The 27,256-nt window shown below is 42.6% G+C and overlaps 1 protein-coding gene across 1 annotated transcript in view; it reads right to left on the bottom strand.

The window, feature by feature from the left end:
• Positions 1–8,736: 8,736 nt before the first annotated feature.
• The window catches only part of SAMD12 (sterile alpha motif domain containing 12), a 159,651-nt gene continuing 141,131 nt past the window's right edge, over positions 8,737–27,256 (bottom strand). The window contains exon 6 of the mRNA XM_026841512.1: positions 8,737–17,977. Within this exon, the coding sequence (XP_026697313.1) occupies positions 17,955–17,977 (23 nt within the window). The 3' untranslated portion in view covers positions 8,737–17,954. The remainder of the gene's footprint in view (positions 17,978–27,256) is intronic.

Here is a 27,256-nt window from a genome sequence, read left to right on the forward strand (position 1 = left end):
AAAGCATGTGATGAATCTCAAGAGGAGGAGAGGGCTGAGTTATTCCCACAGTGAACTCACACAGCAGCAGGTGCCTGGTTCTGTAAAATGGGTCCAGGAAAAACCTTACATTAAAAAAGAGCTATTTCTTTTTGGCTGTTCGATACAGATTCTGCAACATGACTTTCAAACTTGTGTGTGGAGAGGTATTTGCAGCTTTTATCTTTGTAGGTAGCACCGCAGGAGCTCAGTGTACTGCGAAGAAGGGCTCATGCCTCAAACGAGGTATCTCATCTGAAATTTTAGAAATTATCAGGGACTTGTCTATGAATTTGGCTTCAAGGAGCATTAGCAAGTAGGGTTCATCTCACATAAATCTAGTAAACCACAATATTTATCTGAGCTTCCCCTGATGATCAACAGAGGGAAACAGCAGCTTTTAGGGTGTGCTTCATCACTGTAGCTCCCTATTTTAGGCTGGGATGGAGAATCCCCAAGTAAGGCCCATAAACAGACATTGCAGATGTTTATGGCTGGTCAGGTGGATCCCACTGAAACAATGGGTCAGAATCCATCCTTAGATTCACAGTTTCTTGTTCTCAAAGCTATCTTACTTTTCTATCCATGCAAACCTGACTTCAGCTATTTTTTCTGTTTGCGATGGTTATAAATTGAATTTACATGTAATAAAAGATGCTGTCCACGAGCATAAAAGAACACCTGATGATTCATTACTTTTATTTCGGTAACTTCTCACTTTCAGAATATCTATTTGACAAACTGTGAATCATATATATTGGTTTGAATGGATATACTTAGCTCTGATTTGAACAGTGAGATAAATAATCAGTTAATTAAATGAAAATTTTCTCTGTGAATTACTGCCTCCCCTCTCCCCTCCCTTCCTTCTGCTTTAACTCACCACTGTTCAAAGACATGATCCTGTCACCTGACAACCTGAAATTATGACACACACCTTTTCCACCAGCAGCATTTCATTCAGGACCACTGGCAGGTAATGAAGATTGGAAGCTGCTCATGACTTCTTACAAAAACAACATGGTACCAGGACTAGTTACAAGCAATGGGACATTTAATTTTACATCTCTGCTAAAAAAAGTACTTCCTGCCCCCAGCTTCAGCTGTGCTAGCACAGAGAGGACACTTGCAACATCTTTAATACCACTTTGTTTTCCTGCACAAGCACCTGCAAGGTACCGGCCAAAGCTCTGCTTTGACAGATGAGCCTGAAAGGGCAGATTTGCATCCTGCTAATTCTAAAATTCATAAAATATCTGTGTAAGGAAGGATGTGTGTGAGTGATCCCCTGACAGCTGAGTGCAACTGTAGATAGCTGTGATCACCTGATGAGCACATGAATTTTGTCTGATCTTGCTGAGCTGGTTGGGTCTTGCCTGCTACATGCTATGGTCTCATTAACACCTACTGACAGATGTTTTCCTCTTGGTTTGGCCAGAGGTGCCTGCTTGTCAATAGGCAATGCTGAGTGGAGACGGGTGTCAGCTTTTGGCAATTTTATGCAGTTTGGCTCGAGAAGGATTAAACTCTGCTCATAACACAATGTAAAGTAACTGTTGTGAATGCAGATGGAGACCAGTTGTGCAGTTATGTATAGCAGTATTAGGTTAAAAAATTCTGAGCACCAAGGCTTTGTAAAAGAGGATATTTGTCATTTTTCGTAGAGCAGAAGCAGTCAAGGCAGTAGACTGCTTCTGCGAATCCTTTTTCCTCACTTCCCTGGTGCCCCAGACAGAGCACTGCTTGCACGCAGAAAGCAAGGAGCTCCTCTCTAGAAATAGAAGTCTGGCATGGGCTTTTACATGGCCTGACTGTTCCTCCTGTGCAGCCCACTCTCCTATTGTGGGACCCCCTGTTCCTTGCCTCAGTTTACCCTTATTTACAAAGAGAGCTCTGTGGTACCCGTCTCCTGCATTCATGCCTTTTGAGCTGGGTTATTTCAGAAAGATGAAGAGCTTTAAAATACAGACTTTGTCTAGATGCAAATTGTACCATGCTGATGTATGTCTTGGAATAATATACAAGCATTTAATAATTCACATGAATGATTTCTTCCTGTGTCAGAATCCAGGTCTTTTACTGATACACCTTGGCAGCATTCCCTTGATCTTGATGCACCAGTCAAGGATTTGGTTTCAAACAGCTGAAGGCTGAAGGTGATGTCCCTGAAGTAAATTGGAGAAGCATGAATAAATGTCTCACATGTCTATGGCTCTACCACTTTGTAATGTTCCATCTCCCTAGGATTTATCTTTGTACTCATAAATGCTGTGACATTCTTGAAGACCAAACCAAGCTGCCAGGAAGATATGATGTGCCACAACTTTGCCAAATTCCTCTCTCTTCCCCCAAAGGGTAGATTTTTTTGGCCACATTTTTCCTGTCATAAACCTTAAGCCATAGAGCCATCAGCAAAAAATGGTCATAGCTTAGAAGCAAATGTGGCTGCAGGTTGCTGGCTGTAGATGCTCCCAGCATCTTTTAATTTACTGGCACAGATGTGTCCATGCCCTCCTCAAGGACTGGTGCTACACCACATGAGGCTTGTTCAGAAAAAGGAAGGGGATTAAAAAAAGTGAGCAAAGTGGGCCATGAGAGGCAGGAGTGAGCTGGCACCAAATGTGATGAAGAGGAAGAGCTGGGACCAGGCTGTGAGGGGCAGGAGATGTGTTGATGGAAAGGCAGAAGGGAGAGCCAGTGAGGCAGACAAGGAGTCACAGGAATGGCAAATGATCTTTGCAGCAGCAATCTGAATGGACATGTGCCAGGAAAGATTTCATTTGTCAGGGGAGGAAGGAAGGATGTTGCGGTGAGACGTGAGATGATGTGAAGTTTAGCTGTGTGGATGGAGGGGAACGGCTGTATCTTGGCTATGATATGAAGGAAGAGTCTGGAAGTCTTCGGCATAGCCTGGAAGTAATTGAGGGATGCCCTGTGGCCTCCATTATGCACAAGGTCAGATTAGATAATCACAGTGGTCCCTTCTGAGTTTAGCATCTATAAATCTGTGAAATAAGAGCTTTAAACCACAATGAACGGCTGAGTCCTTGGAGCATCACATTGAAAGCCCTGAGTATCCTGAGATATTGGCCTTTAATACTGGGATTTGGGGGTATAGGAAATCTATTTCAGGAGGTTGGTGGGTTTTTTTTTTAAGGTTTATTTCATCTACCTGGTTTTACAGGCAGAGTCTATCAGAGAAACTCTAATAAAATATTTAAAGCCCTCTAAATATCCCTAAAAGAGTCTTTTCATAACATGTGTTGCATAAACAGGCTTAGATGCTGCTGGAGTGTGATATACAGACATCATCGCTTTGATAGTTTCATAGATTTCACAGCCAGAAGGCACCACCGTGGTGGTTTCCTCTGCCCTCCTGCATAATGCAGACCATGGAGCTTCGCCCAGTAATTCCCACATCGATACATGAGCTACATCATGTAGAAAGACATCCATGCTTAATTTAAAGATCTTTTTGGGTGATGGAGAACCTACCATATCCCATGTCAGCTCCTCCAGTGGTTAATTACTTTTTTTTTTTTTTTTTTTTTTTTTGTAGCTCCAGCCTTCCTGGTTTATATGCCTTTGTCTGCTAGATTAAGTAATCCTTTGATACTGCATTCCTCCTCCATATATAGATACTTGCAGATCTTGATCAATTAATCTCTTATACTCCTCTGATAATATAAATGGATTGTGCCCCTTTGGGTCATTGTAAGATATGCTTTCAATCAGTCTTATAGCACTTCTCCCAACCTTTCTCAGTTTTTCAACATGATTTTTAAGCGTTGACAGCTGAACTGGACTATTTTTGTCTTATTAATGTCAGGTACAGAGCTAATACATTTCCCCTACCACTCAATATTCCCATTTATACATCCTAGGGTCCTATTAGCCCCTTTAGCAAGAGCATCACATGTTGAACTCCTACTCAATTGTTTATCCATCGTGACCTCTAAAGTAAACAGCCAAGAACAACTTCTTGAATATTCCCTCTATAAAAACTCCCATGGGATCACTCTTCATTTGCAACTCCTCTTCAGAGACCTGCCATTTAACTGCCTCATAATCCATTTAAAATGTGCCGTATTGATTTTTTACAGTGCTACCATTCAAAACAAAACAAATGGCAGAACATAACCCCCAGAATCGCTCAGACACTTCCTAAGTACATAGTTCCATGGAGATGCATGTCTGCATTTTCTGTTTCACCACGTTGTAACCCAGGCAGCTCTGCCTCGGCCAGGAGCACATGAAAGTGCAGCTACCCCAACTCCTGTTTCTGATGAAGGTTTGCTGTTTTTCCCAGCCTATAATGAGAAGCAAAGGAAATTGGAGCAAAAGGATCAGCCATGAGCTCCAGAACAACCAGAGAGGGTAAAAGTGGTTTAAAGCTTTTAAAAGCCTTTCAGAGACGGTAGAGCTGTTATTTTTGTGCTTGGATACCAATGCCTCTTGATGGATTTCGGGGAATATTTTGAGACAATATCCTACACTCAGGGGGTCCCAAACTGGCCTGTGGAGAAGTGTCAATCTGAAAATCCCATATAAATGCCCTGCTGCTAGTGCTTGAAACCACACTACTTTTAGAGTGGTTTTAATTTAAGTTTAACAGGGAAGGGTGTGTGACTGGTGACCCAAGAGAAACACTGAAGGATGAGGGTGGTCCTTGGTCCAATCTTGATTTTCCTCTTGGTTGACACATCCCTCATGGGATTAGCAGAACGCTGTCCAAAAGGTCTGTATTTTGGGATTAAGAGGTAGCCTGTTATAGGACTAATAACACAGAGAAAGAGGGAAAATATGAAGAAAGGCTAATTTCCCTACTATTATACAACTCAGGGGAGTGGAGGCGGGGGGGTGGGAGAAGGACTCCTTCCCCGGCGTAAAACGAGCAGCAGTTGTCACCAGGTGGAATCAGGCAGTGGGGGCCCCAGGCTCCCGCGATTCCTCATATTTCTGATGGAGTTTTACCTCCCAAGAACTGCCAAAATGAGGCTGAGTGTGAGACACGAGGGACATGTACAAAACCAGTTAACATAACAGTATCTTCCATGCTCAAAGTTAAAGCTTAAACAAAGGCAGAAATAACCATGCATTTTCCCCAAAGTACTAAAATTTCTTGCTGTAATGATGACAGGCAGGGGCTTATCTGGCTTTCCTGCATGTGGGAGCATTTCCGTTGTGCAAATGCTTGCAGCTGCACTTTGCATGTGGGGCAACTTCTGCAGCTAAATAAAATTGTTAAAATGAGTTAATCAGCTTAGTACAATGGTTCCCAATATTTTCCATAAAACAATTTGCCTCCCACGTAGTCTGTGTCTCCGTCCCATTTCGCAGCATGGAGGAGAGCCGATGCACCCCTCGGGCTGAGCATCCGGCGCTCAGCACCGACCGCACTCTCCCATCTCGTCCTGGAAAGTGCCAGAGCAGAGTGTTCAAGCTGAGACTTAAGATGTGCCCTGGAGTGCTTCATTTCTCTGCAGTAGAACTCCCCAGTGAAGGAAAAGCATTTTTCCTAATCAGCCTACAGCTTTTGGTGGAGGCTGGAGATGACCACACACACCCTCTCCGCCTGCCCTTTGCAATGGATGGCTGAAGCTCTCAGGGCTTTGGCCAGCTGGCTATAAAATGTTGCCTCTCTGTAGCTTGTAAAACATTTTTTTCTTCTTCTTCTTTTTTTTTTTTTTTTTAAAAAAAAAAAAACCCCTCTCTTATTCTGAGGCTTTTCTCCATCTAGCCCTAATACCCTGATGGTGCTCAGTAAGGATCAGATGAAAGACTGGAAGGTGGAGGTGGGCTGAAGTGTGATCCTCACATTGACCCTAAAGGGTGCTACCTGTTTTGTGTTCTTTGTCTCATTAGTTGCTGCTATTTGTGCTGTATAGCACAGAACTTGGACTCTTGATAAGTGTGGTGATTTGGGGTGAGAAGGTGGGCCTGGTCCCTGCTGTCACGCTGGCTCTGCCTCTGCGCCTGGACCGGTCGTGGCAGTGGACGTGTCCCAGTTTCTCAGCTGACAGCCTGATGTATGGACTTAAATGAGTCTGTAATTACTCACAGCTACATAGTAGCAGGTTTTTACCTCAAAGAGGTAGAAAAAGAGAGCTAAATTCAGTTGCAGCTGAAATGTAAAATAACGATAATTAACACACTTAACACTTTGCTTCCCATTCAGGTCTTACCTGCGGAAAAATTGGACTGAAAGAGATTTTGGTAGTTAACTTGGTCCATCCTCCTGCCCTACCAAAGGGTCAGGACTGCTGATGGATGTCAAAGCTGTTCTTCATCTCTTTAAGCAGTCGCTACTGCTTCAGCATCCCTGTTCCTAGAAAGCTTTTCCTGGTGTCCAGTGTGCATCCTTCTTGCTGCCATTTCAGCCTGTCACTCCAACACAGAGGTGAAGAAGAAGTTAATCCCCACGTTGCCCTAGAATAAACCTGTAGCAATTTGTCCTCTGCTTTATCTCCTCCTAAGTCCAGTGTCTTGGTGCCATTTAAAGAATTGGAAGTGTGTTTCTCATGTGCAGTAATTCAGTGTATTTCCTACATGATGTTAATGACAGTAGAAGGCAAGAAATCACATCAGGTGCAGAAAAGCAAGGAGAAGGCAATGACAAGACAGTGACATGAATGAGACGAAGGAATGCACAAAAGAGGAATAAACCTCAGACAAACTGAGTCCGGGCTGATACAACACTCACCCGTGAAAGTGTCATGCTGTGCACTGAGACTCTGACAGATCGTCGCCTGGGTGCAGCGAGAGCGGAACGTCAGATAAGCGTGAACTGCGGACAGCACAACATCTTGTCTCCCAAATAAAATGCTTCTTTTGTACCAAGATGCCTGGTCTGTTCAAATCAATCCCACTTCCAACACTATCTTCTTGGAAGACTTACAGTTTCACTGTTGAGTTTCAAGGTTTAACAGTGACAGGTAAATGAAGTTTTCGTTTTACAGATATGGAGGTGGGATATGAAGAGATGACATGAAGAAACTTGTTCGCCAACATACAGTGGGTCAACAGTGAAATTGGGAATATTCCTTGTGTTTCTAGGGTTGTACTTAATTCACTGGACTTCATGATGGAATAAGGACATTTGCTCACATCACGAGGCTTTGCTCAAATGAGCACGGATCTGCTCATTTAATAAGGTCTCAGTTGAGGAATCCAATTTTTTGTACATGGCATTGGAGCCCAAGAGTCTAAGCATCATGACCTGGTCCTGTAACCCACGATAGCTGTGCGGGGCAAGGTAAGCTCTGATGGACCCACGGATGTACAGGGATATAACATAAGATCATGCAAGTTGCATCAAGGACTAATTGTCAGTAGAAGGAAAACAACCAAAAACCAAATTACACACTGGTTGCTCCACTGATGACTTCTGAGTAACAAACTGTGAATGAAGAACCTGCAACCCCATCGCTGAGATTTATAGCGCAAACCCCATACGAGCACACGTGGAAACTCCTTGTTCCACAGCATTGGTAGCTATTTTCTCTGTCTCCAGGGAGGAGTATTTCATTATCATGGTAGCTGCTGTTTCATTATAAAGCAGATCTTATTTAGATGGCATATTGTTTATAATGGAAATCATCTTAGTGTGCAGCACCCAGAGTAGTAATAATATGGAGCCACTATAAACCCTGTGGAGACCCTGATGGTGAAAAGGATATGTGACATAAAAACTGTTTTCTTTACTTGTATGATTCTTCTAATTTCCTCCAGCCCAAGATGTAATGTGCATAAACCTGTAGAAAAACTGAACTTTCCCTGCTAACATATTTTTCTCTCTGACAAAGTTTTTGGAGTAGAAAGCTGTTTAAAGATATAAACAGAATTTAGTAAATTGCAGCCCCATCATGAGATGTTACAATAAAAAACATGATTTGTGGGTTTTTTTAGATGACAATTTATCTTGATTTTGTCAGTTATACTGCACGCTATATAATTTAATTCTATTATTTTGTATTAAGCCCAATATTTTGTATTTGACCAAAACATGTCATCAGTCTCTACCTTACCAATGTGAGAACATTCAGAATTATGGCTGAAAAGTAAAAACCACACATATATGGGAGAACATAGTATCATGCTGGAATTTCAGCATTAGCTTTCTGAAAACTATCTCATCCACTGGCTTTTAAATTACTCTCATGACATAAATGCTGAGAATAAATGGGGGGTGGCATGGGAGTGAACAGTCTAGTACCTGCTCCTTTTGTGGTTTGGTCCCCTTAGAAGATGCTTCACTGCTTACAGGGCCATCCCCCAAGTTGTGAGAAATAAAGGCAACGAAAGCAGAATACTTCCTTGTAGTGCGCAGTGTCTGCTTGCAGTCGCTCCACACTAAATTTGGGCTAAATTGAGCTGAGTCAGCGCAGTCGGTCTGGATTTACACTCAAACCCTGCTGAGCAGAACATGGACCTCGGCTCAATTAACACCTTCTGTTACATCTACAAATATGTTGCGTTTACATAGCACCTGCACCCTGTACAGCAAACCGCTGCACAGACCTGAAGTACCACAGCTGGGGAAGGACATGAGTCGGCCAGTGAAAAGCTCTGCCCAGCTTCAGGTGCTGGAAACCCCCTGAATGAGACCTGTCAGCGTGTCAAGTGTGAGTGGTTGCTGGCAAAAACTTCTGAGATTTTTTTCTTCTCCTGTTTGTGCTGTGTATCAAGCCCTGACCTTGTTTAAATCAAACAAAATACTTTTACTGTATAATAAAAATTCCATGTTTTAATACATCGCCATGCACAAATGAAGTCAAACAATGCAGAGTACAAAATTGTCAAATATACAAAATGATAAAGCAGATATCCAAAGCTTCCAGAGATCATGCCCAAAGATACCAAAAATTTGATAATGATTTTAATTTAATCATTTAAAAGAATTGCTCCCTCCCACCTGGGTTGTTTTTTTGTTGTTGATTTTTGAAAACAGAAGGAATTAAAGAGTAAATATAAAAACTGTAGAGTGGAATTAACAGTGATGGCCACTTTGTATATTAAAAATTAGATTGCGTTGTAATTTCTGTTTTGGGAAAAAAAGCACTGCTGTACAGATGAACACCTTGGATGCCTGGGGAAATGCAGTGTACATCAAACACAAAGGCACACTTTTGTCTTATGCCATCTCATTTGGCTCCATCTTTAAAAAGTTCAGCCGTAGATGGACTGAGAGTAACAGTGTGTCATTTTTTAACCATTAAGAGTGCTAGCATTTTCCTAGATTTTCAACCAAGTTAACATTAAAAGGAGATCAGTGGTTTAGAGTTTTTTCCTTAGTGAATGTAAACCAGAACTGACTCCAAAGGCAGGTAGACCAGACACAACTTGCTGGCTTCAGGAGACCGTTTTGACCACACAGCACAGCCACGGGCTTGCATTCAGCCTTTCTGTGAGCAGCTCTCCTGCATCAGGCCACCAGATCTCCCAGGACCTTGATCCCAGCCTCCCTCTCGCTCCCTGCAGCTCACGCACATCATCAGCTGCCAGCGCCGATGTGCACGCACAGCCTGGCATCTGATTCTGTCCATGGGCTGCTGATTTGGGGGCGGCCTTTGGAGACAACTCAGGTGTGACTGTAATTCTAGCTGACAGTTATCTGCTCTCCCCAAAGTCAGTTCAATCAACCTTAAATTCAACTCCCAGAAAGAGAGGAGACCAACTTTAGAGCCCCCTTTGCCTGTTTACACTGTGCAGAGCCAGGCAGGCATTACTCCTACCTTACCCCCACTTGTGAGAAAGAAATAATAATTGCAAGGCAAATCCAGATAGCTACAGTCCCTACAAGAAACTGAAAGCAAAGCCCAGCATGTCCCAAAGCATGTCCATGCCACTTTCCGATTCTGCAATAACTGTGAGAAAGTTCAAAATATGTCTCTTAGGCTTGCCAAGCAGCTAAGTGCAAAGCAAAGGAGTCTTCTCCTCAGAGCACACAGCCTCCCTGGGGAAATGTTGGGCATTCCCATAGCCAGAGCTCTGCCCCGTCCAGTTCATCTGTATTTTAGGGGAAGCCCAGCAGACAGCAATAACTGTAGCTGATGCCCTGAAACACGGGGTCTGATTCTGCAAGGTAATGTGTCTCCCGCAGCAGCTTCAGCAGCCCAGGACACAGGGCTTCACTGGCGGGTTAGCCCAGCACAGCCTCATCCCTCTCCTCGGTCAGTGGCGTTGGACTCAGGCGAAGCAGGCTGAGAGCTGGGTCTCACGATGAGATGTTTTGCATAGGCTGGAAGCTCGTGTCCCTGTGTGCTTTCTCTGTTGCCACTTAATCTCTCTTCTACTGTCTCAGAAGAAAAGCAGAGAAGGAGCCTCTTGCATACAAGGGATGTAGATGAAACATTTCTTTATCTGGACTGGTCTTGAGACCAGAGCCTGGATCAGTAGGGAAAACATGTCCAGGTGTAAAACCATGCTCTCAATAAAAAAAACAAAACAAACAAGTCCCCATAACACCTGATGGGGCAGACTGTGGGTTTTTTTCCTCCCTGCATGGCTTCTTATTGCTTACGTGCAGTTTTGCTGCAATATCGATGTCTCTGCTTTAAAAAATCCCTGTGTATCACTATATAATTTGGTGACTTCTGATATTAAATAGATGATTTCAAGGCAAGTGCTTAATAGAAGTAATGTGATTAGAGATGTAACAGCTACAGAGGATTTTTTTTTTTCTGAGAAAGTATTTAAATATATTTGGAATTAAAATCAGAAAAGAGCTTTTCATTTCATTGTCAGAATAAGCCTGAAAGTGGTGTAATAGTGCTGGCAACCCTGCCTGTATGGCGGGTTATAAGCAGATGTTAGTTATACGGTCATCTGCAAGATCAGCTGCTTCTCCATCCAGCCCGACCCCAGAGATGCCTGTTAAGGACTGCTCTCCTCCAGAGGTGCAAGGTGTCTCAGCAGTGTGAGGACACTGTAAGCCATCACATACTGAAGCCAGTGACTCTGCAGAATTTATTTGACAGGCGGCTGGCTTGTACTGATGTTTTTTAAACAATAAATCTAGACCAAACTCATTTTCTTAGGATTTCACACTGGATTAGAGCAAGAATCCCCAAAGATCTTTATCTTCTTAGCTATGGCTGTAGCTAGCTCCCTTCTCATCTCAGCTTGATGTCGATTCAATACCAATTTACAGTAAGTATTGCTTTTATAGTTTCTCTTTTTTGCGTGAACTGTTTACTCTTTAAACCACACAGCCTAGTTCGTGCTGCTCCCCACTGCCCAGTGAAGCCCAGTAGAAGGTGGTGCTGACAGTTCACACTTCCCTCGCACCTATCAACAGCGATTTTGTGAAACCTGAATCAGACACTGAGGGCTCCTTTGCTTGTTTCTAACATACAACATTCAAACGAGGCAATGGTAATAGGGCCCAATCTTGCAAAAATCCACTGCTGGGAGCAGCTGTCATTACTCTGGGTAGTCCCACTGAAGTCATTTCATTTCTAGGGTTTATTAACCGCCTCTGATGGGGCTCATCATGATAGCAGGAACAGTTTGCTGTCTTTGAAGCAAGGAACTCGTGTACTGTGTTCAGCTGCACAGCAATACAATATAACTCTCAATCAGCACCACAGCTTCTCTGCCAGTTGTTGAAGGCAGGAAAATGTGTTTCTTGCCAGCAAGGTGCTACCTTCTTACTTAAGAGGCAAACCAGAGTTGTCATTCCTCGCTTGGACTACACAGCCACTTGGCCCCATCATTTAAGTGCAAAATTTTGTCCCAGGCTGTTATTAATGAAAGACAACAGACTTTCTCTGTATGTCCAAGGGTTTTTGTTGTCATTTCTAGTCCAGTTCTCTGCTTTAATTATGTGCAGAACAACTGTGAGCAGACCTACTGATGCTCATACCAAATGCTAGCAAGTATAGCTCTGTTCATATAAGCTGTTTAAATTAAGACCTACTTTGTGTGAAAAAATGGATATAGGTTGCCATGCCTTGCTGTAATATTGGAAACTTTAAGATATTTTTAATTCAGAAGTTTATATCTGATGATCTAGTCTAATCCTTGCATAACACACACCTAATAACCGCATCCAGTAATTGCTGCACTGAGCCTGGATTTCAGTTTGAGGTAGAGCTTATTGACTTAGAAAAATACTCTGCATACATTTAAAGACTTTATGTGATGGAGAACATGCCAGGTAACTAAGTAAGTTGTCTCCACAGGTAATTATCCTCCCTGTCGAGCATTTGCACTTAATTTCTAGCCTGAAATCAGTTTCCAACCAGTAGAGCACATCATTCCCTTTTCTACTAAATAAAAGAGCTACCTGCCTTCAGACAGCACTTCCCTGCCCAGGTAGAAGATTGTGATTGCAGACAGAGATCAAGTCACCTCTTTAAATTGCCTCTGATAAATTAATAGCTTCAGCTTCATTAGTCTGACACTATAATAAGACCTGTTTTCCTGCCCTTGAATGACACTGGGAACTCTTGAAAATAATATTTCCAGGTTGCCAATACCCTTTTTGGAAGACAGGCAGTAACCAAACAAACTGGAACAGCATCACTATTGCGAGGTCCTACATCCCAGCTGGCAAAAACGTCTCCAGGGCTGATGGTGAACATATTATTTATCACACCTTCCCAGCCACTGTATTATTCCAGACATAATCCCCATGCCTCTAAGTCGGACTTACTGCCTTGTCTCCTGGATTTCTGACTTTGCTGTCCTCCAGGTTACCTTCTACCACTGACCTGCTCCATATCATTATTTACCACGCCCCTGTTTTTGTCATCTCTGGCTGTTGCCAACAGTAATTTCCTCTTTCCCTGGGAGGAATATTGAAAATAGAGCAGATTTTGGGAGGAGCTCATTAGAAATAGTCTTGCTGATGATAATTTCATATTTGCAGCTATTTTTTGTGATCTAGCCTGTAATCAGTTTTAATCCACTTAATATGGGTGATATTGATTTTGTGTTGTGCTATTTTGTTCTTTATCAGAATTAAATGATCTATAGGAGGCTAAGTATAGTATGCTAGCAGTTTCTTTTATCAACAAGCCTTTGATATCACAAAGAAATGATAGCAAGTTTTTTTGCCATGATACATTTCTATAAAAATAATTTAGAAGGTTTTGTCAATTTTTAATTGCTTTAATGGTTGTGCCATATCAACCCTTCCATGATTTTGCCCAAGACTGACAGGAAGCTAATGAGCCTATAGTTTTCTGGGTCAAATCACTCATTCTTTTGAATTACTGGGTTTCTGGTGTCATTTGAAGCTTCTTTTATGTTTTCCAGTTCTGAGGAGTCCTAGGCAAGTTTTCCTTCACTTTTGGATTCAGTTAATGGTTCTACAAATTTAAAAATGTTTGGATAGTTGCTGCTTAATATTACCCGTAATTATTGATGGAGTAGGAGGAATTACATTTTAATGTGCAATCCGACTCCCTCCTACTGCTTTCAAATACAAAACAAGAATATTTGTTGGGTTTTGCATGTACTATGAGTAATCACTGTGCTGTGCCTGTCTAACATCAGACTTAGCTTTGCTAGGATGGTGTTTATTAGGATATATGTAAGGCCTTTGGTCTAAGCAGCCCTAACCTACTGGCCACTGACTTCCCATATATTTTTTGGCTTCCCTCATCAAACATCTTCTTTTCTTACTTGCTGATTTATCCTCATGAGCCTGCCTAATCATTATGTTGGTCGGGTTTTTTGCACTCCAGATAATTTCAGAATTTTGCTATAAGAGGTTGCAGGTAATGCTGGTAGTACTTTCTCCTTCACTCATCAATTTTAATTGTACCAGAGGACCTTTTCTTTTTAAATTAAAATCTTATTGACCACAGTCTACATATACCAGGGTCAATTGCAGCATAGTCCTGCAGTGGGACGTTCAAGGAGACTCTGATGGCAGAGATGTTAATTGTTAAAAGGGGACCAATGTGAATGATGCAGGGTTTTACTTTGCATGCCTGAGAAAATTTTGAATAACTGAGATCTTGTGGCTTTGTGGTGGGTGGAGGGAGGTTAGTTTTAGTGATGACAAAAAAACGCCCCAGGCCTGGCTCCATGGCTGGCACTAATCAGCACATCTCCAGAGACTTTGATGGAGTACCGCCAATGTAAGTCTGTCGGGGGTCTGGCCTGGGGTCTTCTGAAAGTTCAGGGCAGAACAAAACCAGAATTTTGTCATTTTTAATGGTCTGATTTCCTCAATGATGCTGTAGCTGCTGTCCAATGATAACACTTATCCTAAGCAACAGAAAGGGAGGGACGAACCCACCGGTACAGCATCGCCATGCAGCTGGGTGTGCAAAACCAAAGAGGTTTTTCAAACTGTCCTCCTGGAAGGCTGCATTTCCCTTAACAGAATTAATGGTGGGTGTTCAGGCACAGAAAGCCATGCAGATGAAAAAACCCAAAGAAAACAGCACAAAGGATGCTTTCAGCTGCAGTGTGTTTTCTAGGGTGACCAGTTCCTTCAGATTTCTAGTGCAGGGCTTCTCATGGTTTGAAGCACTTGGGATGGGTGACTTTCTGTCAGTGATTCTCAGCAGGGTCTGATGCTGCAACCTTTTTCAACACAAAGAAACCAGGTGAGCACGGCAGCAGGGAGAGGCACTGGGTACGGGAGGAAGGCTGCAGGTCTGCACATGGGGAACACTGTCCTGATCGCAATTCTGTTTTGTTTCAGAGATAATATCTAGTGAACAGTGTAACGGCAGCACTGGCCTTTGCAAATTTATCTGTCTTCACAGGGCTGATAATTGCTGTTTTATGAAAATAGCATTAGTCTCCCACTCTTCTGCACTGAACTAATGGCTCTGAGTGTATTTAAATCCACTTCCTTTGCCGGAATAACTTATTTGCTCCCTTTCATGTTGACTTGGTCTTTGGCACTCTCGACATAAATGATTTATTGACTAGAGATAAAGAATTCTTTCCCCTGAACTGCTCCTGCGACCCAGGCAAAAGCGGATGTGTCTGCTATTAATAAGGTGTTCAGCATAAAAAATGCAATAGACTTGATTGTCTGCACTCAATAGCCTTTCCGAGAACACAGTACCTGCCCCCATTCATAACAACAAAAATCTCTCCCACATGTTTATTTATATTAAAAAGTTTTCAGAAGAATATGCTGGAATCCAGATAGTTGTTCAGGAGATGTAGAACAATTTCATAAATATCCCTGAGGAAGCATGGCCTACTTTGGGAGAATAACAGTGATTAAAAAATCCAAACACAATGAATAGTTAAATACAAGCCAAAAAGTACAGTTATTTCCTTATGGCTCTGGCAGACAGTTACACACGTGAGAAGTGTCACGGGGCTCAGGGGAACTATGCTTGCAGTTATCCACATGCACAGGCTGGCGATAGGTTGGAGACCTACACCAGCTTCAAAGGAGATTTGTCCGATAGGCACCTACAGCAGACTTCTCACCGAGTCTGGCTACACAAGGGTCTGGACTTGATTTTCACATTTCTCAGGGCCTGTAACACTGCTTTTCTAGGTCACCATAGCTAAAATCCTGGGAAGCTTTTAAAACAAACTGTTTTAACAGGAGAAGTGCACACATCTAAATTCATGCCCATATACTGGAAGATGTTGAAAACTAACACGGATACAAAAAATGCTTCTAGTGGCTCTCTGCCTAACTCAACTTCTTCTCACACGCCCTTTTAAGATATCACTCTCTGATAAACTCTTCTTTTATCATTCAAATTATTCCAGATTGTTTCACTGGGTAGTAAAATAAGAGAATTCCTACTGCAGAAGTATAGCATTCTCCTTTTTAAAATAACTTATATCAAAGTGGGGTTTTTTTAATTGCTGTACCAACATGAACTTGATGTCAGTTGCCAGAGAGTATTTTTAAAACCTGTAGCAGAAAGAGCTGTAAAATTTGCTGAAGCTTACAGTGGACCTGTGCCATGTGCATGGACCGGTCTCTTGGTATCAGATTCCAACCTGCAACCTTATGAAAAGCTCTAAAAAGTGCAAATGTTGCCATTGGCAAAGATTCTTATGTCTTAAGGAGAATTTTTACACCAATTGATTTAAAATTAGGGACCAGGATTTTCAGAAAGACAACATAGAAGCTTACTGCTTTGTAATTCTTGGGAGCTCCATTTGAGAACCCATGGAAAGACCCAAACCATTAGAAATCACTAGTGACTTCTGAAAATCTTGGTCATCAGTAAAAATAATATGCTTTTGGACTGAATACTGCAGAAGTATCCAACATGCTGAATTTGAGATGGGTGGAGAGCTGAAACCCAAGTCCATATGCATCTGAAAAAAATGAAGCCCTAAAGGTATTTACCTGTTTGTTGTATGGGCACCCTCAGTGGCTGACCTTCCATTCTCTAGCAATGAACTGTACAATAGTTTTTAAGAATTATAACACAGGAGCTTCCTCTAAAAAGGTCCCTTTGACTTGATGTAGCTGCACATTCTCTCCATCACTGCACTTTCACACCAGTATGATGTCTCACCCACATATATGCTAACAGTGACCCTATAGTACCTATCAGACTGGAGAGAGTGATAGCCTATAAATACACAAAAAAGCTACCTTTGATTTTAAAGAAAGAAGGAACAAATAGGTAAGTCCCCTCAGTATGTTGATGGCATCAGTTCATTATAAAGAGTGTGTCAAGAAGGTCCTGATGTGAGGGATAGACACTAATTCCACTGAGTCCCCATGGAAGAAACAGTACCACAGCCAGCTGTGATACAACCAGTGATGAGGCCAGCCATTCAGAGACTGAACAAAAAACAATGTTCAGATTGAATGCAACAGTCTTGAGCCTGCTACAGTATATTGAAAGGCTTATTGGAACCATTTGCTTATTCCCAGTTCCTACCAAAATAGAAAGTGGAAAAAGTTAATGAAGAAGTCTGCCCTCTCCAAAGGGAGTGTCTTGCTCCTTAGAAGTATAGTCTTACATTTTACCTTGTTCAGAGAGTTTGGTTTGGACTACGATTCCCCAGCCCTGCCCAAAACATAAATGGTGGCCAGCATAAAGAACCTGAATTCTTCCAGTATATTCTGGTTTTACCGTAGACCAAACCCAGGGTCACATACATCTTTGAGAAAGGCTCTCTCCCTTGCCTCTCCCTCGCCAAGTAAGAAAACACATTGGCACACTAGAAACAAGAACCTCTGATATTTGGCGGATGAGAGGGAGAGCAGACGCAGTGTCCTACAGCTCATTCAACCTACCCTGTGACAGCTGTTCTCTAAGTCTCGATAAAAGAAGTCACACCTCTGCCACGTGCAAATCTATCTACACAATCTACTGTGAATTGGTGAAGGTATGCTAGCAGTGGACTTCAGTGTGGATGCGGTCTCAGCACAAATACTGGAACGTATCCTCATTATTTTAAAAAAAAGACCATTATATATATATATGGACTGTGCTAGTTCTGTGTAGAAAGCACATATGGAGTGCCAATATTGTTTAACAGAATACCATTAGACTGCAAAACTAACATATACAAGACGTTTACATTCCTATCGGGGTTTAATATTGTGAACATATCCACTGAGATTGGAGAATTGCTGTAAGTTTTTCCTAAAACATCATGCCATCTGCATACATAATAAAAGAATCCAGTAGTTGCCATGCTAAAACAGGACTTCTAGTGAAGGGCATAGACAGTCCCCTAAAGGGAACTCAAAAAGTTATGCACAGTGATGAAAACTGGAAGAAATTTTCCAGCTAAAGGTCTGTCAATGACCATTTTCAACAAATTAGCACTGGATATTATGCACCACATTTTTACTCCACAGCAAACCAGGTCTTCCCAGAATGCATCATCTTGAGTGGACTGATTTTACTTCGTCTTCAATCCTCCATGGTCACCTTCTGGCAGTGCTATTTATTATGCCTTTTTCATCAAGGAAAGTTCACTTTCATATCAAGTGGCAGGACAGCAGCTTCAGAGGCCAGAAATGTTTATGGAGAGCTCTCTGCTGGGGCTGTAAGAAACAAAAGAGAAGACCAAAACCAGTCACTGAGTGCAGAACAGCACAAAGAAAATACTATGTATTTCAGCTAAAATTAAAAAAAAAAGTCATGTTTGAGCTGAGTAAATGTACTTCTCCTGTAAAGACAAAAGACTCCTAGAGTATATATTGTGACCCTGGTACTTTTTGAATCAGCTTCACTCATCAACCAAAAAACTCAGTGCTTAATCAATTCCTTAGATAAATATAAAGCCCAGATCAGCAATCATCTGCATGATTTAACAAATCTTGTTTGAATTTTATTGCCTCACATGAAAGCACTCCTTCCTCTTCCTCTAGTCTGGGTCCCAGAGAGCAGGCTCTTCTGTTTGTTTGGGCTTGCATTAACTGCTGAAGGCTTGATAACCAAATGCTGGAAAGGCTCCACCAAATTTCAAAGTAGGGGCTGATGTTCCCTCATCATTTCTGCTGGCCAGGATGGAGAGAGTTGGCCATTGCTGCATAGGAGATATGAAAGCAGCTCACCCACTTCCTTCCTAGCTTCAAACCATGTAAGATAATTAGGGGGTTGTACAGAGTTTCTCTTTCCCTGTTAAAAGCAGTAAAGCACACACAATTTTGGTAGCTGCTATTCTTCGCCTTTGTGATCACACCACAAAGGAGGACTATATGGAGGTTACTTGTAACCTCCCCTCTAACCTAACACTTCTTTGAGATGCACAGCAAAAGCACAAGAGGTAACAGACATAAGATGCAACAAGAGAGATTCCAGTTAGATAAAAGGAAAAAAATTTTTCCTAGTGAGAGTGGTCAAATTTTTGAACAAGTTACCTGACCAGGTTGTGTGATCTCCACCTACAGAGATATCTACAACTCATACAGACAAGGCCCTGAACAACTTAATTTGGGCCCTGCTTTTGAGCACAGTTGAGTGGAACAGTCTCCAGAGATCTCTCCCAGCCTGAATTATGTTATGATAATACATTTTCTGATGGGGATTTGTGCTCCCTGCTCTGCCTTTGTGAACAGGAGACCAGTGCCCATGCAGGACTGCTCACACTGAAGGGCGTTCAGTCATCTATCCAGTGTGTAGCCATGAAAATGCATGTGAACCCACCACAGGCTTCTGCTAGCCTTTGGAGCCAAGGAGCCATGCAGAGGCAAGTTCACCATGTTGTTTCAATATGTTTGGACACAGCTTTGTTTATCACAGAGATCTCATTCATCACCAGTTTTTCCAACCAGATCACTGACCAGGGCAGTGCTGGGAAGGGACTCATGAGGGTGGGCTTTGCACTCTTTTCAGATCATGTCCTGCTTGCATGAATGTACATGTTTGCATGTGTGGCAAGAGCTGGATCGTTGGGTTTTTTTGGGCCAGATTCCAAGTTGTGAGGCTAATGGCATATTCATGCTACCAAGGCAGCATCCACATCAGCTGAAACTGAGGTTGGTAGTGGATTTCTACTTCTCATGCCTTCAAAATCATGTCTGCTGGGCTCTTCTCTGCAGGGTGTGGGCTGACTGGCTCTGCCAGACTGTCAGTTTGCCCATAATTGCCTCTCCCAAACCCCAAACTCTTGTAGCAATGCACCTGAAGGTCAGATCAAGCAGGGAAAGGATGGGATATTCAATCAGTAGGTGCTGGAAGAATGCTGAATAAGTGTGATGGTTTGACTCTGGCTAAATGCCAGGTATCCACCAGGTTGCTCTATCACTTCCCCCCCTCCCCTTTTTCCCCTTGTTTTCTCAACAGGGCAAAGAGGGGAAAGAAGATAAACCAACCCTTGTGGGTGAAACAAAAGCAGTTTTAATATAAGCAAAATGAAGCAAAGGTCCGCACACAGAAGCAAAAGCAAACAGATTTAGTCTCTACTTCCCCTGGACAGGTGATATGGGGCCTTCTCGGGAGCAGGGCTCCCATACGCGTAGCGGTTGCCCCGGAGGACCAAGGGTGACCCCACCCCCTTCCTCCTTTCTCCCAGCTTTATACTGAGCAGACATCATATGGTATGGAATATCCCTTTGGTCAGTTCGGGTCAGCTGTCCTGGCTGTGTCCCCTCCCAAGATCTCGCCCACACCGTCCCACTGGGGGAAATATCAGAAAGAGCCTTGGTGCTGTGTAAGCACTGCTCAGCAGTAGCTGCGACACCAGGGTGCTGCCAACACCCTGCCAGCTCCCAGCATAAACCACAGCACCGTGAGGGCTGCTGTAGGGGAAAACCAATTCCAGTTCAGCCAGACCCAGTACAATAAGATTTAAAAAACCCCCACATCCTGCTGTGAGCACTTTACTCCTCAGTGTAATAGGTCCTACGAAAAGCTACTTCTGTCCTTATGTGGACATATTCACATGATTACAGTGCTACTTTTGATTTCTGTTTTTATAGCTGCCTTGCTTTTATTCTCAAGGTTGTCTAGTGTGACGATCCCACCACCACCCACTGTCACCTGCTACATCAGATACCCATGGCAGTAGTGGCCTGAGAAAGATGCACGTTTGGAAACCAGCAACTGTTTTATTCCATGGAAGAATGAATGGGAAGATTTTGAGCCTTCAGCTGGTCTAGACAGATAACTGACTGCATCCCCCAGGACAGAAAAGAAAACAATGGTGACATTAAGCAGGTTTAAAGATAAAGAGGGGAATCTGGGGGGAGGTTTTAAACTTGGAGGGAGGAAAACTGGTACTTCACCTCAAAAGTGGTTTTGATTCCAGGTGAACTGAAGGATATGTCCCACCTGTGTAGCATCAACAGAGATGGGCCTGTCTCATAAAGGAGAAACAGGACTTTTTTTGAGGTGAAATAACTCATCTACTGCAAACAAGGGAAAATTTGAAAAGCTCTCCCAAGCAATGGAAAATACCTTTTCTAGTCAGAGTTGCAGGATTAAAATAAAATGGATAAACTGGCTAATTATATCAGGTTAGGCCTCAAGATTGCACTTGTGCGGAAATTCCCCAGTCATCCACGTTATCTCAGCCATTGGCTTGTGCTTCAGTTTGAAACGAGCCAGCTGGCCCTTCAGACAGAAGCCCGTGGATGAGGAGAAACGGGGACTGATCCTAACCTGAGCTCCATCCACACCGCAGAGGGAGCACAACCACTTCAAGCCATGCAGGACACCGAGCAGAGCCAGTCTGGACACAACCGGAGGCGCTGACCAAGGGAACAGTAGTAATTCTGTTAAGCTCTGCATTTAGGGTGAGCAAACTGAGGATTTAGTGGTCATCTAGCCTGTTTCTTCTCACTTTGTCTTTTGAGGACAGGGTTTTAGAAGCACTTATTCTTCCTCATTACCTATATAATTTTTGGTACCCAGCTGGAGACTCCTCTAAGGACCCTGGTTTTCTAACAGTACGTACCCAGCACTTTCTGAAAGTAAGATCTTTTTAAAAGGTAATTCAAATGAGCAGTTGTCTTTGAAAACCTTCCCTGAGACTGCAAGCTCTTGGAATGAAGACCGCCCTTTGCAGGGGGTTCGTATGCTTACCAACACAATGGCGTACAGATCTAATCTTACATGACATTTTCAAGAAGCTGCTGTAGAAAGACAACAATAATTTCAAAGCCAGAGATGTATTTCATTTTTTGAGTACCTGTACTGTGTGATTTTTTTTCTAACTGGGAAGGGGATATATTTTTCATTCATTTTAAACACATATTAATTCAGCTCAGCCTAGTGGTATTACCTATTTGTCACGTTTTCATAATTGAGGGATTCTGATAAAGAAAATAAGCATCTATTATCTTTGCTAGGTTTCTTCTCCTGGAACTAATTTTATAGTATATTTCTAAGGTCAGGACATTTCAAACATGGGATTATTATGAAAAATGCCTATTTCCACCATCCATATACCAACTGTTCCTTAGAGTCTGGTGAAAAAATGCATTCAGCTACATTTACTAGTATTTTTCCTGTGTCAGAAAGGTCACAGGTATCTAACTTCATGCTACTCATGTCACTTGAGACATGATAATGTTAGTACATTATTGCATTATAGTACATTATTGCAGGCTTGTTGAATCTTGCTACTTACTGGTTAGAGATGTTACTAGCTTTGAAGAATTCTGTACACTGACAAAAGGAAATGGCTGGCAGCCCATTTGTAGATTTACTCTTTTCTTTATTGTGCACTGAATTATTACTACTGAGGCGTGACAGCATGAGATGTCTCTGTGAGGCTCACAGAAGTTAATGTAAAAACAAAATATCTACTTGGGGAGCTGCTGATGCTGGTCAGTCACCATGGTGGGAGGAGGAAGGAGGATTGGCAGGGACTGGGAAATGCTGCCACGGGGCAGCCTTGGCAGGACAGGAACCGTTTGTCCCAGGTCAGAGGAGACTGAAGTTGTACCAGAATTTGGTCTCACTCCACCAGAAAACCATCCCGTTACTGTTCTGGGTTGAGAACAGCATGAGTTCCTTTAACCTCTAGGTAAATGCAGCTATTGCTGCACATCCTTATTACCTAACAGGTCGCTGATAAGCAGAGTCAACAGTGCCAGAAATCCAAGGTTACCTCAAACATTTGCACACTTGTAGCTAGCTGGAGCCAGCACGGAGGAGGTGGCAAAGCAATGCTTGCCAGCCTGCTCTGTCCACCTCCCAGCTGCCTCCCCTCGTCCGAGCAGTCCCGGCTCATACAGGCAGCAAGTTAAGCCCCAGGGCTGCACAGACAGCGAGCTGCCTCGCTGCAGGTGTCACAGCTTGGCAGCCTGAGTTAAGCACTGACACATTAATCGATGGACTGAATGCAACACCCAGCAGCCAGAGAGAAAACAGAGATATGGATGGTTTTTGATAAGACTGCCAATTTTTTTTTGATTTACAACTAGTCATGTCTTGGTCTGGCTTGCCTGATTTTCCCCTCATTACTAAGACCTGGTAGCTGATACAGTCTTGAAGGTTATTTAAAGTTGTTTGTCAAACACAGTGTCAATACAGTAGAAAAATACCGAGGGGGAAAGGAAGGAAGTCTCTTCTTGCTTTTGATTTTTGAATTTGCTTGCCAAGCAGGAAACCAAGATTTTAGTTTTGGAGTAGCTTGACAGAAAAAGTGGATCTATAAGCACAACATCTAGAGTGTCAAACACAGTAATCCTAATCCCAAGCATTCAATAATTATTAATGAGGTCATGCAAAATAATTATAAAAGCTGAAAATACATAGAATTAATGGAAAATATATAATGGTTTCCTTTCACCCCTACTTTTTTAGGATACAGTTAGGAGGTATTTGTCATGAACTCCAGGAGCAGAGTCTTTAAAACTAACAGCAGCCACATGTGAATTGCTATTTCTGCAAGGATGAATTCAGGGTTTATTTTTCTGAAGACACTTCTTCTTCTGACAACTTTCTCCCATAGCCAAGTACTCTTAATCCTCCTGGATATAGTTTTAATATCTGTTGATACCATCGCCATAAATATGCTACTGAATATATATTCCCGTATGAGATCTATGGAAGAGAATGACTTTACATGCAATAAAGTCCTTGGTGTTATTTATGTATTGCTACACTGCTCACTCCGAGTGGTCCCGGGTCCACACGAGGGCTTTGAGGCAGCAGCTGGCATACAGCTTGCGCACAGCCTGCTCGGGCACGGCGCTGTGCGTGACGCTGCCTGACGCAGTGTGAAAGCCCTAAAAAGCCATCATGAGTACGTGGGTATGCGGGATCCTGGCCCGCTTGCAGATTTTCTGTCTGGATCAACAGCAAATCTCGTCTCAAGGAAGGCTTCAGGGTGGCCTTAAAAGGCAGTTTAAACAGGATGCTCAGTGCTTCAAGACAGATGTTGAACATTCAACAAGGTCGGGCAAATCCTTTCCCCTACATTCTAACTCAAGAGAAAACTCACTTCTTGCCTGTGATGCTGGGCTCTATAGCCTGCATCAGGCAATTCTGAGATGAAACATTTCTGGGAGAATGGATGTCATGGCAGATGCTCTCAGCAGGTAACCTTCTGAAAAGCCAATTAGTCAGAGGTTATCGCAGCTGCTCTTTGGAATACAGTTGGTTCACACAGAATGGGTTGAAAATGTAGTTGTCCAAAATGTGTTTCACTAAGGTATTCAATGCCCTGAAATAGTCAGATTAGCCAAGAGTCTCTTCGTGAGTCACACACAACTCCAGCTTCCCTGCTAAAGCAAATCTCCCAGCAACTTTACTAGGTTAAACAAAATGAGGACACATGCCGATTCTGTGCACCGATGATTTATGCAGGAATTTCAGTTCCTTGCCCCTTCCTTCAAAAATCTGAGTTCATGGCAGGCAACTCCCTAAAGGCTTGAGCTCAAATTCCAGCCTTGTTCTGAAAAATAACTTAAAAGCCTCTTCTGGGCTTGATTTTACAGTGTTAATCTGGAAACCTCAGAACAAAAAATCTGTCCCAAGAAATTATGTCTTTTTTATGCCTGAGCCTAACCAGAAGGTGAAAACTTCCTGAGCGTAAAAGTTTGGTTCAAAAATCAGGGAAAATCCTGGGAGAGACTTTCTTCTTTCAAATTGGTTCTACTCAAGATGTTTCATGCATCCCACCACCTACCTGCTGCTGCAAACATACAAAGAAAAAGGAAAACCACTTTTGCATTCAACAGATTACAATGATTTCCCTGAACTAACAAGCAGTTAAAATATTTTGCAAAAGTGCATGCAACCACTTCCTTAGTGTTTAGCTTCTTTCAAAGAATTCTCTTGATCTACTGCACACTTATCCACCACTGTGAACAATGAACTGGCTGTCCACCAGCACCATCCTTCTCTAGGGACTCAAATTATAGCAAACAGAAAGATTTAAAGGAATCGATGCTAAGGAGTCTGATAAGTCTCAGCTGGTGCTGTCTGAAACTGAAAATGCGTATGAGATTGCTGACTTCATGCCTTATCATGCATATCTCTCACTGCCTGCCTGTAATCAGTTCTTGATCTCACAAGTCCTTGTGGGGTGCTCTGCAGGAAGTGAAAAAGGTTGTCACAGATGAATACTCTTCCACACTCTGTGGCTCTAAATAGCCATTTGCACTACATTGTGAGCCTTTGCATATCTATTGCTTTCCTCTCAAGAGGCTGGGTTTCGACGTGAAGCACCAGGAACTGTGCAAACTGAGTGAACTTAGAGAAGACTTGGCCTTAAGTGGTACCTTCAGCAGGCACTTAAGGTGCTTAACCACACAGTCCCCAGTGGCCTGCAGTAGTTTGGTGGCTGCTCATCACCTGAAACTTGTCTTTGCATTTCTTCTGCAGATTCTGAAGGACACTTTCAAGCCTATCCCCTTCAGAAGCGGGCAGCAGCATTTGGGAATTAGTTCCGTACATTATATCATCCTATTACTTGCTTTAGGATCTTCAGTGTTGTATGCATTAAGTTAAGAAATATAATGAAATGGAACCAAAGATTTCACTAGAAAAATCGAAGTATTATAGCAAAAAAGTTTGGAAACTCTCTGGAGGTACAACTCCCCCACTGCTTATGCAGAGTTTATGCAGGATTAACAGGTGGAACAAACTATCCACCTTTAGGGAGACATTCACTGTGAGGTTCCCTGAAATGAAAATTTCCATTCTGTGAAGTGATTAACCAAGCAAAAAGGGAAATTATATGTACTAAAACCACCTAAAAGACTGAACATATGCACATACACATTTACTACAAAACAAAACAAAATCACATCATAAATCCTACAAAATCAGCTCCACTCACCCTCTCCCGAATTAGCTGAACAAGCAACTTTATTTAGTCTTTTGGAGGAATGAATTAATACGTACCCTTTACCTGTATTACCACATCAAGTTATCACTGTGTCTTCACCAGGACACTTGCACTGCTCTGAGCACCAAACAGACAGAACGCAGACAAGAAGCATTTTGTACCATTTGGTATTTGCTTTATCTTTGCAGTTCAGCATGAGGCCCACCACCTCATTTAATACACAATGTCCAACCTCGATCTGGAAAGTAATTATTGTTATCCTCATGGACACAGTGTCCAACCATTTCACAAAAAAAAAATAATCTAAATTTCAAAATATGTCAGTGAGAAGACCTCACTGTATTTTAGTTCCAAGTTGGCCACAAAGAGAGTTCACAAGGCTGCAATAGTGTTCTCTGTCCAGCTCCTGGCTCCAGCACCAAGAGTTTCAGGCTGTCAGAGCTATGTTGGGCTCCTGAGTTAGGTGAAAATGCTCTAGAGGAGAGGGGGTTTGAGGAGGCTTCAGGAATACATACTCTGGGTCTGGAAGCTGCAGCTCCAAGGAGGGGTACAAGCAGGACCGTAAAGATAGCAAAGTCTAGGTTTGGCCATCTATGCAGACTTCTCAGTACTCTTCTAGATGATGCCTCTTCCTAATCTGCCCCAAAGTCTGATTTTATCTAGAAACTGTCCCTTACTGATGGCCATCTGAAGGAGAAATCACTAGACTGTCAATGTCACAATTCAGCATGGCCCTCCATGGCCGCTGGATTGTCTAGGAAAAAAGCAGTCACCATTTTATCCTCATCAATCTGGTTGTGACCAGAACGAAGAACTCTTCCTGGGCATCCTCAAAAAGATCTACAGAAAAATTAGCATGGTGCATACCCCACTACTATTTTAAAAATCAAATGAAAGGGCCTCAGTGTAATTCTCCAGCTGCAGGACCAAGCTCAGGGAGAGTGTTGGAGCGAGGGAAGGTTCTGTCCGAGGCAGAGGTCCTCTTCCACCCCACAACTAATGCTGTGACAAGGCAGGCTGCAGTGTGCTCACTGCTCTGCAAATCAAGCTTCATGTCTCTGTCTGGGCAGCTGGAAAATGAACTACAGAGATCAAAATGAGATACTGCCTTTGAAGAGTTCCCTAGGTGATTATTAAGACTGTATCTTGATGTATACCCACCAGAGACCCTCGATACCAGTAATGCTGTCTCTGCAGAAGGGCTTGATAAATGAAGGATGGTCTGATTGCATCAAAGAGGTTCTTAAGTCAGGCATGAAGTACAAGGCCTGAAATTACGTGGACTGTATTGACCACAGAGCCAAGTGAAGAAGTCATTCATGAAATCATGACAGGTATGAAACAAAGAATATCTAGCCAGTGTTCAGAAGGCATGAGATGTTCAGTTACTCAAGTTTTTGAGGAGTAATAATTAGCTCAGCACGGGAACTTTCCGACTGGCTGCAAATTCTGCTTTACTCTGATTTGTCCCTTTCCTATTATTTTAGTTTGGAGGCCATCCAAAGTACCTGCATATTTTTCTGTCCTTCTGCACCATGCACATGCTCCTGAAAATATGATCGCACAGAAATGTATG

This window comes from Athene cunicularia, assembly GCF_003259725.1.
Source record: "Athene cunicularia isolate RWA chromosome 2 unlocalized genomic scaffold, athCun1 chr2_part1, whole genome shotgun sequence".
NCBI lineage: Eukaryota > Metazoa > Chordata > Aves > Strigiformes > Strigidae > Athene > Athene cunicularia.